We start from the raw sequence: 15,909 nt of genomic DNA on the forward strand, positions 1-15,909 counted from the left end.
TTTTCTAAGAATTGGTATAAAATTGGTATCCATGTTAAAATGGAAATGATTGTTGCTAGTAAAAGTATGTCATTTATAGCTTTGTGGGCTAGGTACATACTTTTTTACTCTTTTTTTCTCTTAATTACAGCTGGGATACCAGGTCCAATACAACATCTAAGCCAAGTCACTCTGTGGATGCTCATACCGCGGAGGTCAACTGTCTGTCATTTAATCCATACAGTGAATTCATTTTAGCAACTGGCTCAGCTGATAAGGTTTCTAAATTTTTTGAATTTCTGTGGATGTGTAAAAATAGTATATATAGTTACAAATATGGTGTAAATATGTCATGTTACAGTGTTTATTTTTCCCAAAACTTTAAAGTTGTTTTTCCCGTTTTTTTCTCATTAGACTGTAGCTTTGTGGGATCTGCGTAATCTAAAATTAAAGCTCCACTCCTTTGAATCTCATAAAGATGAAATCTTCCAGGTGTGTAAAGCATGATGAGTGTACTTTTTTTCTTAACTTGTTGCATTAATGTTAGACTGAAGAATTTTATAAGTCCTTTATAACACTCTGTTCTTGGGAATACTTGAATTTACTTTGGAGCTGACTTTGATACTGAGCTCACCTATTTGGTAATTTGCTCATTACCAAGATTAATTCAATATTATGTCAGATTTTACTCAAATGAAATAGATGTGTGATTTGTGGTAATTAAGAAATTCCAGTAATAGGCTTTTCAGGAGATAATTTAGGGACTGGCAAAGAGTTTTCTGTCTAAGTTGTAATTATTTTAACAATAAAGAGAAAAACAGAGTAAATCTTTGTAATCTCTTTAAATTTTGTTTGTAATACACCAATTGTATTTTAGTTGAATCTTTATGGCAGTTTATTGATTTTAATTAGGTTGAAACTTTGGAGAATTATTGAACTTTCTAAATGGGGAAATTTAATTCTGAAAAGCTTTCTGAACCTTAAGTTAAAGATGAATGGTAGCGTAAATAAGCACTTATTGACAGTAACTTCCCTGTGTGGGGAAAAGTGCCAAACTCATCCTCATCATCAATCATTTCAATACTTACTGCCTACCAAGTACTGTACAGAGCACTAGGGATAGTGACAGACTTGTACTAGGACAGGCCTTGCCCTTCAAGAAGCTGACATTCCTTCTACAATCTGATGTTGCCACAGGAGCCATTGAAGGTAAATTTGGAGCTTTGAAAAGGTTCCAAAGTTCAGAAGTAGGGGAAAGGAAGAAACTATAACAGGAAAGAACAGCTTAGGGAAACTGATCTGGGGACAGGTTCTCAAAAAACAGAACAGGAGAGGATGAGAGAGAGAAAAAGAGAGAGAGAGAGAGAGAAAGAGTGAGAGTGAGTGTGTGTGTGTGTGATTTCCCCAGATGTCCTCAATTTTTTTTCCTACTTCATTACAATACCTAAAATTCCTCAAATGAAAGTTTCTTTTAGGTTAATTTAATCTCAAGTAAAGTATATTTCCTGGTAAATACCCTGGAAAGAAGTCAAGGGCATATTTAGTAATTTATGACTTAGTTCTATTAAATGCTGCCTTTTCTTTGGAGTACAGTTTTATTATTCCATAAGTTCATCTATATTGTGTCCATCCAAATAATCCACTTTAGCAACTTTAGAAATGAAGTTCATTTTCAAGTTGGGAACTGACTATATTCTACAAAGCATGTAAGAAATAATCTTTGGTATTTAGAAAATTTTTAATTGCTATTCATTTTTCAAACTATTACTAGGTTCACTGGTCTCCACATAATGAAACTATCTTGGCTTCAAGTGGTACTGATCGACGTCTTAATGTATGGGATTTAAGGTAATAAGCTTGTGTTCTGGTGACAAGATTTGAGAACTGTCTTTACCAGGTTTGCTGCTTATTTAATATTACTGTCATTTTTTGCTTAACTTTTTCATTCTTTTTTAGTCTGTTCGCTTTATTTTTAAATTCATCTTTTAATGATGTCATTTGTTTCCACATTATGATGATTTGTGGTTATATAACTCCAACCCCAGCCTTCAACCTGAATGCCATTCCTTTTTAACAAAGGAAGACAAAACCAACCTATGTACTCAGCCATGGTTATATGCAATATTTTGTACCCATCGTCCTCCATCTCTGTAAGAAAAATGGGAAAGAGACTTTCCTCATCTCAGCTTTGATCGATAAAATGTTTGGCTTCATTTTATTCTTTTGGTTATTTGAATTTGGTTATTTGAAATTTTATATGTATTGTTTTCCTTTTTGTTTTTCAGTCTTCATCAATTCATAAAAATTTCCTGTTTCTCTAAATTCCTTTTATTTATCTTTTTACAATATAATAGCATTCATTTCATTACATTCATAAGACTTACTTCTTTAGCTGTTTTCCAATCAGTTTTTTTTTTTTTGCTACCATAAAAAGAATTTTTTAAATTTTTTTTATTCCTTTAATCATATCAGAACTTTTTCCCCTGTTTTTAGCCTTCTTAGGTTACATGCCCAGCAAAGGGCATCTCTGAGTCTGGTTTGGTTATTTTTATTTTCCATATAATTCCAAATTTTTTGGTAGAATGGTTAGCCAAAATCACATCTCCACCAAGAGCTTACTAATGTGACTTGCTTTTGCAGCATCCCCAAATTTGACTATTTGAAATACTATTTTTGCAAATTCGTTGAGTGTGAAGGGTGAAACCTTAGGGTGGTTTTAATTTTGCATGTCTTTTAGTGAATTGGAGGATTATTGGTGATAATTAATACTGCTTTTCAGGATTGTTCATTTCATTTGACCACTTATCTACGGGGGGCACTTTCCATTTAACTGTAGCTTATATCTTCTAGTTACTTTATTTCTGAGGATATTGTCAGTATTGATGTAATTCATTTCTCCCAGTAGTGTATCCTCTTTTTTTGTCACTGGACAAAAGAATCTCACATTTGGGGTACCGTCAGTTAAATTAAGGTTTGTAAAGTAGTTAAGAACATGTGATTGATTCTTTTTACTTCCTGACCCCTTTTCCCACAACTTTGCCACCTTCACTTTTTAAACAAAGGAACATACATAAAGGACTGCTACCCTTTTGCATTTTCCTTGTTGTCATGGGTCACCAGGGCCACAGGAGTCATCATCACCTAGTGTCCAGCCTGAGTTAGGTTAAGAACCTGACAGTTATCAGGCTGTGCTTGAATAGCCTTCATTTCACAAGGAGACATCAAAAGAGAACTTTGGTGGAATAAAATGAGAGGAGTAGCATGAAAAGAAATTATATAGAGTAGATCTTCATTTCTGCTGGAGAGGTGTCCCTATGGAAGAAACTTTGGCCACACATAAGAAGATAAAATATCTTTCCTTTTTTTACTGGAGAAAATCAATTTCTCTGACAGATATATGATTTCCAAGATATAGAAGAAACTGATTAATTGTATACAAATAAGATTTATTTTGTAACTAATAAATGATCAAAAGATATAAACAGGAATTCCCTAAGGAAGAAATCCAACTTATCAGTAGCTGTCTGAGTAATGATCCAGATCATTAATGATTAAAGAAATGCAAGTTACAGCCATATTTTGATCTTTCCAGCAAATTTGACAAAAAAGAAAAATGAAACAAATGTTAGGTCAGGGGAATGTGGGAAAAATACTTTTCTAAAATCATTTTCAAAGGAAAAAATTTTCACAGTCAACTATTGTGAATTTACTCAAGTAGCAAGTGAAGGATTGAAATGGAAAGTGACAGAAACAAGCAGGTGTATTTCTGCAGTGGAGAAAAGGGCAGTGCCCAAGCATTCTGACAAGCTGACTTTCATGCAAAATGTTTTATTTAAAAAAAATTTCTCTTCTAAAATTGCTCTATTTCTTGCATTTTATTCTTGGGTAAGAAATTGTCTGGCATGTGACATCCAATAAACCTTAGCTATATTTAATAAAAATTGAGGACCTAAAGGTAGCAGTAGGTAGGGCTCCAGGCCTGGTCTTTCTGAGTTCAAATCTGGCCTCAGCTGCTTAATAGCTGTGGGACCTTGGGCAAGTCACTTAATCTTTTTGGCCTCAGTTTCCTCATCTGTAATGAGCGGTGGGACATGACAAACAACTCCAGTATCTTTATCAAGAAAACTCAAATGGGGTCAGAAAGAGTCAGATATGACTGCATGACAACAAAAGGACTAAAATGGATAGTGATGTAATTAGAGCCTCAAAGTGTAGCATGTGTGGCTGTTCACAATCATGGCATAGTCTTAATTTTTCTAGTTTTCTTTGTGGTCTTGAAGATTTTTTTCCACCTAAAATTTTGTGATTCAGAATATTGTAACTTCTTTCCAGTTTCTCCTTCTCTAAGGGTCTTGTGTTCATGACCCTCCATTGACTTGGAGAGGGTTCACCAAGATTGCATGGAGCATGACTGTTCTCCCTGGATACTTGACCTCTTAGAAGTCATTTATGCAAGAAAACAACAGTTTTCTACAGATTCTGTAACTAAAATTTTACATAATGTTTTTGTAACTTTATATGGAGCAGGTTAGGATAGAAGGGACCATAGAGATGATCCAGTCTAGTCCCTTCATTTGACTGTTGAAGAAACTAAAAATTGGAGAGGTTTGGGGGAAATAGCAGGGTTTAGATTCAGAACTAGAGCTTGGAGCTTGAAACTGAAAACCCAGTAAATACTTCTCTTAAACTGAACCACTAACTATGTGTGATAACTCTTATTCACTTACTGTTCATTAGGGGCAGCTAGGTGGTGCAGTAGATAAAGCACCAGTGCAGGAGTCAGGAGGACCTGAGTTCAAATCTCACCTCAGATACTTAACATTCACTATCTGTGTGAATGGCAAGTCACTTAACCCCAGTTGCCTCATCCTGGGTCATCTCCAGTCATCTTGATGAATATCTGGTCACTGGATTCAGATGGCTGTGGAGGAGAAGTGAGGCTGGTGACCTGCATAGCCCTCCCTTACTCAAAACAAAGTCAAGTGCAAGTCATATCATTATTTCTGTGATGGCAGCAGCAAAGGATGAACACACACTGTTCTTTAAATGGAATAGAAAAAAGACACAGATTTTGATATCTCTTGGTTTACTGTTCACCTTCTAATAGTAAAGTGTTTATATCTTAAGAGTGCCAGTGGGGCCTTACAGAGTTTTGGCTCCATTTTGTTTTCTACCAGGTACGTGCTATGGAAAATTAATTCAATTTGCTTGGTATCTTCAAGGCATTATATTAACTGCTATAGGAGATAAAGGATGGGTTTTAAAACAATTTTTTAATAAGATGTGCTTTCTGTGGTGTCAGTACCTTTCGTTTTTCATTAATTCAGATGACAAGAATTTAGGTACTCTTATTTTTCTTACAGTAAAATTGGAGAAGAACAATCAGCTGAAGATGCTGAAGATGGACCTCCAGAACTTCTGGTATGTCTTTAGCTTTAATGTACAAATGACTTGACGTCTTTATGTAGATCAAATTCCTTTACACATGGCCTGCTTATTCTAGGAAATATTCAGAACCACAAAAATTCCAGTGCAGGAGAATTTGGAAAGTCCTTGGAGTTTGTTATAATTTGTTACACTAGAGCAGTCACTGATTTACAGGTACGATTGACGCCTCACCTCATACAAGAGCTGTGTTGTCCCTGACAATTTTGTATAATGGAATAATTTTCATTTACACTTAAAATTTTGTGGTGTTTCATTTCTGATTATATTCGGTATATAAATTATCTGATCCTCACAGTGACCCTGTGGGGTTAGTGTTTCTAGTAGTAATCATAGTTGTAGTCTCCTCCTTTCATAGATGAGGAAGTGTATGCCCCAAAAGGTAAAATAATTAACCCTGACTCGTTGTGCATTTAGTATTGGAACTAGGATCAAACCCACACTTTTGGATTCTTTCTGCTATAAATATGAGTCCCCTGCACTTCAGGAGGAATGTCCAAATTAATCTCATTGTAAGTTCTTTTTTAAAGTAAAGAGTCTTGGTGTTTTTCTCTGACTTTAAAATTCAATATCCTGAAAATTGGTGTTTCCCAATCTTTTTGTTTGGTGAACTTCCCTGGATTCCTCTCCCTATGCTTGGACTTATTTAGCAAGTCATTGTCAGTTACACAAACATTTATTTTAGTGTAAGGCCCTGGGCCCACATACAAGGATGCAGTGAGACGAGTATGTGTATCTGTTGGCTGTTCTGAATATGCTTGGTTCTCTTCTACCTCTATACTTGAATTCAGGTTATTTCTCCTCAACCTTGACTCCATTGTACTTAATTCTTACCCATCCTTCAAGACTCAATTCACATCTGTTCTGCAGGAAGCTTTCCCATACCTTGCAGTGGTCTAGTGATTTCTTCTTCCAAACTGCTGTTTCTCAGTCATTTCTTTATGATACATTTCTTGTTTCACTTTTCCTTTATGTACTTCTGTCATGTAAGGTAGAGACGATTTGAACATTTTTTTTTTGTTTCCCTTATCTTTTTGGGAAAGATAACCAAAACAAACAAAAAGATTATGCAACCTTCTTTCTCTGATAATTCATCTCTGAAATGAAGAGCTATTGACCATTTGACCTTTGAGGTCCATTCAGGTCCCAAGTCTGTCATCCTCCAGTCCTTTGCTTTCCAGTGGTGCTGGTTATAAGTTGTCACAATGGGCTGACATAATCCATGATGTCAGAACACACCCCCCAAAGGGAAACTCCTGGAGATTTAGAAGTATTTAATGTATTTGGTACACTAGATTATTACTTTAGAACTTGAAGTGTATTCCATGCTAGGTGGAGGTCTGAAAAACTTTTTAAATAGTTCTTGGTGGTATTTTTTTAGGGAAATGTCTTGATGTTGAGGGCAAAATAGCATACATCTTTTAGGAACCTTTAGCAACATATACCATGATGTAATATTTCCCTGGGATTTAACTGGGTAGTAAATGACAACTTTTGATTTATAACAGTATCATGCTGAGGTAGGTGTCTTTTAGGTAATATACATATAGGTAAATCATACAGCATGTTACAGAAAACCAGCTCCTGCATCTTCTGTGTGTTTACCGACACTTTTATTTTTACTGGTAGTTTATTCACGGAGGACACACTGCCAAGATATCGGATTTTAGTTGGAACCCCAATGAGCCTTGGGTAATTTGTTCTGTTTCTGAGGATAACATCATGCAGATTTGGCAAATGGTGAGTGTACAGCTGTAAACCTCCCTAATTTTGCTATTTGGAAGTAAGGTCTCAAATGACAATAACTTTCATGATTTTAAATATATTTTAGAGCTATTTGTGTGAATGCTTAAAAATTTATGTAAATGCTATTATAACAGCAAATAGCTGTGATTTTAACTTTTCACCTCTATATCAGTTTTAAATTTTTCTTTCACCTTTCTTTTGCCATTTCATCTATCTTCCCGCTGCCCATCCCTATCCTTTAGAACTATGAATTTTCTTTCCTTTCTTTCAAGTTTTCAACATTCATTTCCACAAAATTGTGAGTTCCAAATTTTCTCCCCATCTGTCCCTCCCCCACCCCAAAACACCTTGCATTCTGATTGCCCCTTCCACCAATGTGCCCTCGCTACTAACACCCTTCCCTTCCCTTATCCCCATCTTCTCTCTTGTCCAGTAGGGCAAGGTATATTTCTATACCTGTATTTCTTGTTTCCCAGTTGTACGCAAAAACAATTCTCAACATTTGTTCCTAAAACTTTGAATTCCAACCTCTTTTCCTTCCTCCCTCCTCACCCATCCCCGCTGTGAAGGCAAACAATTCAGTATGTGTAGTTTTGCAAATGACTTCCATAATAGTCATGTTGTGTAAGACTAACTATATTGCCCTCCATCCTATCCTGCCCCCCATTTCTTCTGTTCTCTTTTGACCTTATCCCTCCCCAAGAGTGTTTACTTCTAATTGGTCCCTCCTCCCGTTTGCCCTCCCTTTCCTTATCCCCCCCACCTGCTTATCCTCTTCTCCCCTACTTTCCTATAGTGTAAAATAGATTTTCATACCAAATTGAGTGTGCATGTTATTCCTTCCTTGAGCCAAATGTGATGAGTAAGCTTCACTTTTTCCCTCTCTCCTCCCCCCTTTTCCTCTCCATTGGAAAGCTTTTTCTTGCCTCTTGTATGAGAGATAATTTGCCCCATTTTGTTTCTCCCTTTCTCTCACCCCTTAATTTTATTTTTTTAAAGATGATCCCTTCCTATTCAACTCACCCTGTGCTCAGTGTGTGTGTGTGTGTCTGTGTGTCTGTGTGTGTGCGTGTGCGTGTGCCCTCCAACTACCCAGATACTGAGAAAAGTTTGAAGAGTTACAAATATTATCTTTCCATGTAGGAATATAAACAGTTCAACTTTACTAACTCCTTTGTGATTGCTCTTTCCTATTTACCTTTTCATGCTTCTCTTGATTCTTGCGTTTGAAAGTCAAATTTTCTTTTTAGTTCTGGTCTTTTTTCATCAAGAATGCTTGAAAAGTCCTCTATTTCATTGAATGACCATTTTTTCACCTGAAGTATTATTCTCAGTTTTGCTGGGTAGGTGATTCTTGGTTTTAATCCTAGTTCCTTTGACTTCTGAAATATCCTGTTCCAAGCCCTTTGATCCCTTAATGTAGAAGCTGCTAGATCCTGTGTTATCCTGATTGTATTTCCAGAATCCTCAAATTGTTTCTTTCTAGCTCTTTGCAGTATTTTTTTCCTTGACCTGGGAACTCTGAAATATTCCTAGGAGTTTCTCTTTTTGGATCTCTTTCAGGAGGTGATCAGCGGATTCTTTCAATATTTATTTTGCCCTCTGGTTCTAGAATCTCAGGGCAGTTTTCCTTGATAATTTCATGAAAGATGATGTCTAGGCTTTTTTTTTGATCATGGCTTTCAGGTAGTCCCATAATTTTTAAATTGTCTCTCCTGGATCTATTTTCCAGGTCAGTTGTTTTTCCAATGAGATATTTCACATTATTTTCCATTTTTTTATTCTTTTGGTTTTGTTTTGTGATTTCTTGGTTTCTCATAAAGTCATTAGCCTCCATCTGTTCCATTCTAATTTTTAAAGAACTATTTTCTTCAGTGAGCTTTTGAACCTCCTTTTTCATTTGGCTAATTCTGCTTTTTAAAGCATTCTTCTCCTCATTGGTTTTTTGAACCTCTTTTGTCAGTTGAGTTAGCCTATTTTTAAAGGTGTTATTTTCTTCAGCATTTTTATGGGTCTCCTTTAGCAAGGTGTTGACCCTCTTTTCATGCTTTTCTTGCATCTCTCATTTTTCTTCCCAATTTTTCCTCCACCTCTCTAACTTGATTTTCAAAATCCTTTTTGAGCTCTTCCATGGCCTGAGCCCATTAAATATTTATTTTGGATATTTGGGATACAGAAGCCTTGACTTTTATGTCTTTCCCTGATAGTAAGCATTGTTCTTCCTCATCAGAAAGGATGGGAGAAGATACCTGTTCACCAAGAAAGTAACCTTTTATAGTCTTATTTTTTTTCCCTTTTTTGGGCATTTCCCCAACCAGTTACTTGACTTTTGGGTCCTTTGTCAAGAGTAGGATATACTCTGGGGACCTGTAAGTTCTCAGTTCCTTCAAGGTGGCACAATCCAGGGAGAGGAGTTTACTCTCCTGCCTATCTCACAGCTGAGATTCAGATCAGCTGTTCGGTTCCCCCAGGGACTTAATGCTGAGGCTCCAGTAATGCCTGCTGCAGGGCTACTATCACCTCAGCTGCTGCCCTTTTGCCATTGCCTGGTGCCAGGGCTCGGGGAGGACCCTGCTCCTTTGTCACGGATGTGAAAAAGCCCTCTCACTGATCTTTGAAGCTGCCTCTGGTGTTTGTGGGTTGGCAGGTGTGGGAACTGTTGCTAGGGACTTCCCTCCCCCTGATGCACGCAAGGCGGGGGACTATGGTGCACTCTGCATTCCCTGCAACAGACCTTTCCCGCTGGCCTTCCAGGTCACTTGGGGCAGGTTCTGCTGGTCTGGAATTTCTTGAGTCTTTTGTTTACAGGCATTTTATGGGCTGTGGGGTAAGAACTAGAGTTATGTGCGTCTTTCTACTCCACCATCTTGGCTCCACCCCCTGAAACTATGAATTTTAAAAAAGCAGAAAAAACCAGTTCAGTACAATTAAGTCACATCATCAAAATCTCTGCATTCTTCCACATTCAGTCTCTCACAGAGAAGGAAGGTTTATTTTCATATCTCTAATTTAGGGCCAACCTTATTCATTATAATGTCATAATATCACTTTAATATTCAATATCACATAATAAATATAATGTCACTTTGGAGTTTTATTATTGCTGTTCATTCCATTTACATGGTAGCAATTATGTTTTCCTGATTATACAGCACAGTAGTATTCCGTTTTCATGTATCACAATTAGTTTAGCCATTTCCCAGTTGATGGGCAGAAGACTTCATTTCTAGCTCTTTGCTGCTGTGTATTTTTGGTATGTGCAGGATCTTTTCTTTTTAACTATTAACCTCCTTGGACAATTTTGCCTTAGAGTGGGATCTTGAGATGGGCATTTTCTGATCTGGAACCAAATTTTGGGCCTTTTATGATTTGTAACATCTTTTTATGTGGTCAATTACAATTTGTAATTATTTGAAAAAAATGTTTTTGGACTAGGTCTCTTTTGGGGTATGACATCTTGCTATTTGTTTAGTGTTAATTGATTTCCCATTCTGTCTTTATTCCTCTTCTTTATTAAAATTTCCTATTTTATGCTTCTTTAAGAACTTTCTTTCCCCTTAGCCATAGTTGTGCAAAGAATCTATTCTCTATTTTCTTAGGTTCTTAGTATGTGACCTTTTGAATTCTGATCATATCCCCATTTTGAGCTAACCACTTTTCATTTTGACACTTAGGTGCCTCTGATGGGTTAGTCATGTCTCATTTGCACATGAATTGCTGCTGGCAGCTTAAATGGGCTGTATTGCTAACAGCTTTTAAGCTGTTTGGCCTCATCCCAAGTGGTTTAGGAAGAAAATGTCTCTTTAAGTCACAGGATTTTTGTAAGGCATATCTTCTCTAAAAATTATTTGGTTTCCTGAGTACATAAATTTTGAGTGAAAATATGTATACGTATACCAGTGGACTTTAGCAACTCCTCTAACCTCCCAAGTCACACAAAGAATATACTTTAGAGTCAGGCCATTCATTCCATAGTGTATCATCACTTAAAAAAATTAAAATAATGCTTTTTAGAAGTGAGAAAAAGCCTTTGACATTTATTTACTATGTCCCAGGGTTATTGGATCAAACAAGATATTTGTAAACACTTTGCAAAGTGCTGCCATACGGTAAGCAAGTTTTGTAATAAAACATGTAAAGCTACCATATAATTTTGTAATAAAACATGGCATAAGGTACTGAATAATTTATTATTCTCCATAAAAAGAAATATATTTTAGAAAATATGTATTTAGAAATTAGTTGTTCATTCTTACTTTAAACATCTTGGTGAAAAGCCATTGGAAATGTTGTAACACAAGTTCCTGGTAAGAAAGACCTATGAGTCTTATGAGGTCTTCCCATTCTCATTAAGTACAGTTTTAGATGATTTGTGCCAAGTGTGTGAACTTAATTTTAATTATTTTCCAGGCTGAGAATATTTACAATGATGAAGAACCAGATATAGCAGCATCAGAACTCGAGGGTCAAGGATCCTAAGCCTTTTATGCCTAAGATGAAATAAAGATTGCTGGATATTAGTGAAGTGGCTAACATTCATTTAAATTATCTTTTCGAGTTTTTGACTACTATACATTCAAAATATCTTTTATTGAATGTAATGCTACATGGATGCTTTATTTCTCAAATGCAAAAAAAATAGCTTATATAGTTGAATTATAAGCATTCCTAATCCCTGAGTATTTCAGCACTTTTGAAGTGAGCTATTTACATACTGTACAACATTTTGCTATTTGGGAAAACAGGAATGTTACAAGAGCAGCATGTCTGTTTGAAATGTAAGTTGCAGGGTACTACCTATTCAATCATTTTTTCCAGTATACTATGTGTCTCCCCTCCTCCCCCATATGCAAAACTGCTTTTTACTTTTTTCAAAACACTTGATTGGCTTTGCATAAATAAATCTTTTCGAAAAAATTGCTTTGTTTTGTTTATTTACACAGCACAGTAGTTGAATCAAAGAGAAAATGAAACATGATTTTAATGTTATTTTTACTTGTGTCTGTGTCACGCTTGCTGGCCTTAAGGAAAACTCCTTAGAACAGGGTATAGTTTTTTTCACCAAGGTCTCATACTGCCAGAAGGATGTGTTTTGGAGTAAGGTGTATTCAATAACATACAGCCATTATAACTGGAAAGGTATCCTAGGAAGTAGTACTAAAAAGCTTATCAATTAACTCCCCAAGTCATCTGTCATACCTTTTAGGGCCTTTTATTCAGCCACATGATGTAAAATCTTACTGCTTGTGCAGGACAGGTTTTCTTGTGGTTATAGTGTCACAGCTTAACAGTATTTATTGGCTACTTTCATAGCTTAAGGAAAATCTTTTTTTTTAAGTCAGTTTTTACTTACCTAGGCTTGCTTTCTGGGTCTGGTTTTAACAGAATTAAGTTGAAAAATCTAAAAAGAGTCTTTTCAACTAAATTGTCTCATGACTACTAATGAAAATTTGGTGGATATTTCCGGTCCAAAATAGTGATCATGGTTTCCAAGGTAGCTGTAACTTTACCTGAGTCCCAATTAATGTAAATAATTAATTTCATGATTAATTATTATGTGAATTTTCAGAGCATGTAAAATATAATTGGTGGCCCCAGCCTAAAATAAGCAGCAAACACAAATTTTAATGGTCCTTACCCCACAGACACACCCCATCTCTTTCAGGGACAACCACCAGCCTTAGACATTTTGTTACTATGTATGTCCCAGGGTTATTGAATCAAACAAGATATTTGTAAACACTTAGCAAAGTGCTGCCATACAGTAAGCAAGTTTTGTAATAAAACATGTAAAGCTACCGTATAATTTTGTAATAAAACATGGCGTAAAGTACTGAATAATTCCTTATTCTCCATAAAAATAAATTTTAGATCTCTTTTAGAAAATATATATTTAGAAATTAGTTCTTCAGTCTTATTTTAAAGATCTTGGTGAAAAGCCATTGGAAATGTTGTAACACAAGTTCCTGGTAAGAGACATCTATGAATCTTATGAGGTCTTCCCATTCTCATTAAGTAGTTTTAGATGATTTGTGCACAACCTGCAGGCTGCTTACAGCCCATGGACATACTGAATGGCAGCTGTAGACAACATAAAGGAAAACAAATGTTCCCTCTACATTTTTTGCAGGTCACCTAAAATCCTTTGGCAGGCCACAGGTTTGTACAGGCCTACCTGATTTATGGTATCATTAGTGGTATTTTGTCCACCAATGCCAACTGTCATCTACTAAGATTCAAATGGTCATAGAAAGTTAATCCACCCCTCTCCAACCCCATGCCCAACTTGGTATCAATATTTTCTAGACTGGGCTGGTATACCATCAAAACTAAACACCTTGTTTTTGAACTCACTTGCTTTTGAGACCCCAGCAAAGACAGCATTTTGGGCCAAGGTTTAGCTTTTGTCTAGGGCATCTGACATGTTCAAGAATATAATTCAAATAGAAACCGTAGGGAAAGGAAGTAAAGAATATAGTCACTGTAATTCAAAGATGAATGTTTATGTCGATTAGATAGATGAAGCAATGGTACTTAATGTGACTTTTGCTTTTAGAGCCACTCAGTAGCAGAGCATTAGAACGTAGACCCTCAAAGAACTTTACCAAAATATTGTTAAAGCTTAAGCCAACAGGAATTACTAATTCACACATGAGAACAAATGTTATAATCTAATGACCCTCACTCCTGAGAACTAGAAAAAACCTTACGTGTCTTTACAGATTTTATGGACCATTCTAATTACATCCATAAAGATGGGAACAAAACTGGTGGTGGCACAAGTAAGTTTTTCTAATATTTTTAGGTTTTAAAGTATTACATCTTACAGGATGTAAGGCATGAACTAGCTGCTGGGCAACAACAGTGGTCAAATCTAACATCATGTCTAGAATTCCTCCGCCCATTCATTCCATTAGTTTCTGTAACTTATGGATAAAAAAAATCTTTAAACATTTTAATAAATTCCATACTTCTACCTACAACTCATCTTCCCATGAACTAAAGTAATATCATGGTACAATATTGTTGATCAGTAAACTAGTTAGCTACACCTTATTTTATATCTGTATGTACCGCCTCCTGATAGTGTCCTTAAAAATTTTAGATTTGATAAATATGAACTTTGTTCTAAAGATAAAGAAAACACAGAGTCTGTTAAATTAAGCATACATATTTACTTAATCTATACAGAATTGAGTAGATAAAATCAGTTTCACATTAGTGAAAAATCTCTACAAAATGTCTTTGAAAAGCAAAACAAGACTGCCTGTTCATTAATCAATTCTTTTCCTCATGAAAGCAGATATGGGTTGTAAAAATAAAGCAGTGTTTAGCACAAACTAGATTTCTGCATCACTTTTTTTCACAGTTATTTCCATCTACAGTCTGAAAGAGGTAGATTTTCTGCAACACCTGAGAATTGAACTGTAACAACCAGGTGTAGGTGTAGTAGAAGGACAGTTTGCATACATACATACACACACACATTTCTCTCTTTAAAAATCAGAAAACACACTTATGTGGTCTAGTGATGAAATGGTCTCTTAATCCAGGGCCCAAGTTTCAGAGGCCATTATCATTACAGACTACCACACCTTGATTCAATGAAGTGCAAGAAATGCAATTTAAGTGAACTGAATAATAACATTTTAAAGTATGTACTACGGGCCTGCCTGGCAGTCATAACTTACGGTAAAGCTGAGTCTAACTGCTGGGTGTGCTACTACTGACTTGCAAATCATCTTATTGGAGAGATTAGTTAAGGGAACCCTTCTAGTCAGCAAGCCTACTTGTTTTTTTGTTTGGGATGAAGGACTGAAGTCTCCCAAATAAAACCCATTTAAAGGGAATTCAGGGTCCTCAAAAATGCTGTTCCTTTGTTATTACATCTAGATAGTACAGAAAGTTAAAGTAAAAACAGCAGGAAAAGTACTGTATGTTAACCATTTGCTTATAATAACGCCCTTTAAAAATGCAAAACAGGATCCAAAATCTATCTTCCATGCAAAGCAAGCACCATGTAGAAATTTCTGGAAGATAAAACAATTGGTTTATGAAATGTTTGAGCTACATCTTCCACTGATTCAGAAATTTAAGTTTGTCCTAATTTAAAGATAGGCTGTTCTGATACATGAATCTGCACTTACCTTTAAGAAAACAAGTCCCATGTTTGATATAGTAACTGCAGCTCAGTCCCACTGAAACCAACTAGTCAAAATTGCCTCATTACAACACAGTACTCAAGTCATTTTGTAGTTTTGTGTGAACCTGTTCCTATACTGCCTTGCCCTCTGGTTTTTAACATGATTTTAAACATTTAAAAGTTTAGAGGCTAGCCAGCCAGCTCTCCCTCCATCTGTCTACCTTCCTCTTGTTCTCATCTAGTTCAAAACTTCAACTGTAAGAAGCTGTGCAAATCTGACTGAACGAACATTTCTCACCTGCACAGAACAGAGTTCTTTTGTGCTGCTGTGGTTTAAGGTACATCAGTTAAGGAATTTTGTTCAGCAGTATGAGCTAATATATTGGATTGAAAACTTCACCATAGAAAGAGATCTACATCATCTCAATGGTTCCATTTCACTTAAAGGAAAAACTTTTCATCAGTGCAGTCTGAACATTCAGTCTAAGTGTACTGTGACAAAAGGGATTATTTAGGCAAACAATCAGAGTTATGTGCTTGATTTAGAAATCCCTCTTCAAAAGTTAAGTGCAAAGAAAATAAAATTAATTATCAGA

The 15,909-nt window shown here is 35.9% G+C and overlaps 1 protein-coding gene across 3 annotated transcripts in view; it reads left to right on the forward strand.

Annotated features, from left to right (window-relative positions):
• The window catches only part of RBBP7 (RB binding protein 7, chromatin remodeling factor), a 28,860-nt gene extending 17,170 nt beyond the window's left edge, over positions 1 to 11,690 (forward strand). Inside the window, exons 7-13 of one of the 3 annotated variants that reach the window (XR_011968062.1) lie at positions 131 to 257; positions 394 to 471; positions 1,751 to 1,827; positions 5,343 to 5,400; positions 5,483 to 5,580; positions 7,054 to 7,164; positions 11,581 to 11,690. Coding sequence is in view for 2 of the 3 variants with exons in the window: in XM_072614273.1 (XP_072470374.1) it covers positions 131 to 257; positions 394 to 471; positions 1,751 to 1,827; positions 5,343 to 5,400; positions 7,054 to 7,164; positions 11,226 to 11,279; positions 11,581 to 11,649 (574 nt within the window). In the remaining variant the exon portion in view is untranslated. Of the gene's footprint in view, positions 1 to 130; positions 258 to 393; positions 472 to 1,750; positions 1,828 to 5,342; positions 5,401 to 5,482; positions 5,581 to 7,053; positions 7,165 to 11,225; positions 11,280 to 11,580 lie in introns of all 3 variants that reach the window. The other 2 variants (XM_072614273.1, XM_072614274.1) reach the window with 2 other exon arrangements.
• The last annotated feature ends 4,219 nt before the right edge of the window (positions 11,691 to 15,909 follow it).

The sequence above is a fragment of the Notamacropus eugenii genome, chromosome 5 (assembly GCF_028372415.1).
Source record: "Notamacropus eugenii isolate mMacEug1 chromosome 5, mMacEug1.pri_v2, whole genome shotgun sequence".
NCBI classification, from domain to species: domain Eukaryota; kingdom Metazoa; phylum Chordata; class Mammalia; order Diprotodontia; family Macropodidae; genus Notamacropus; species Notamacropus eugenii.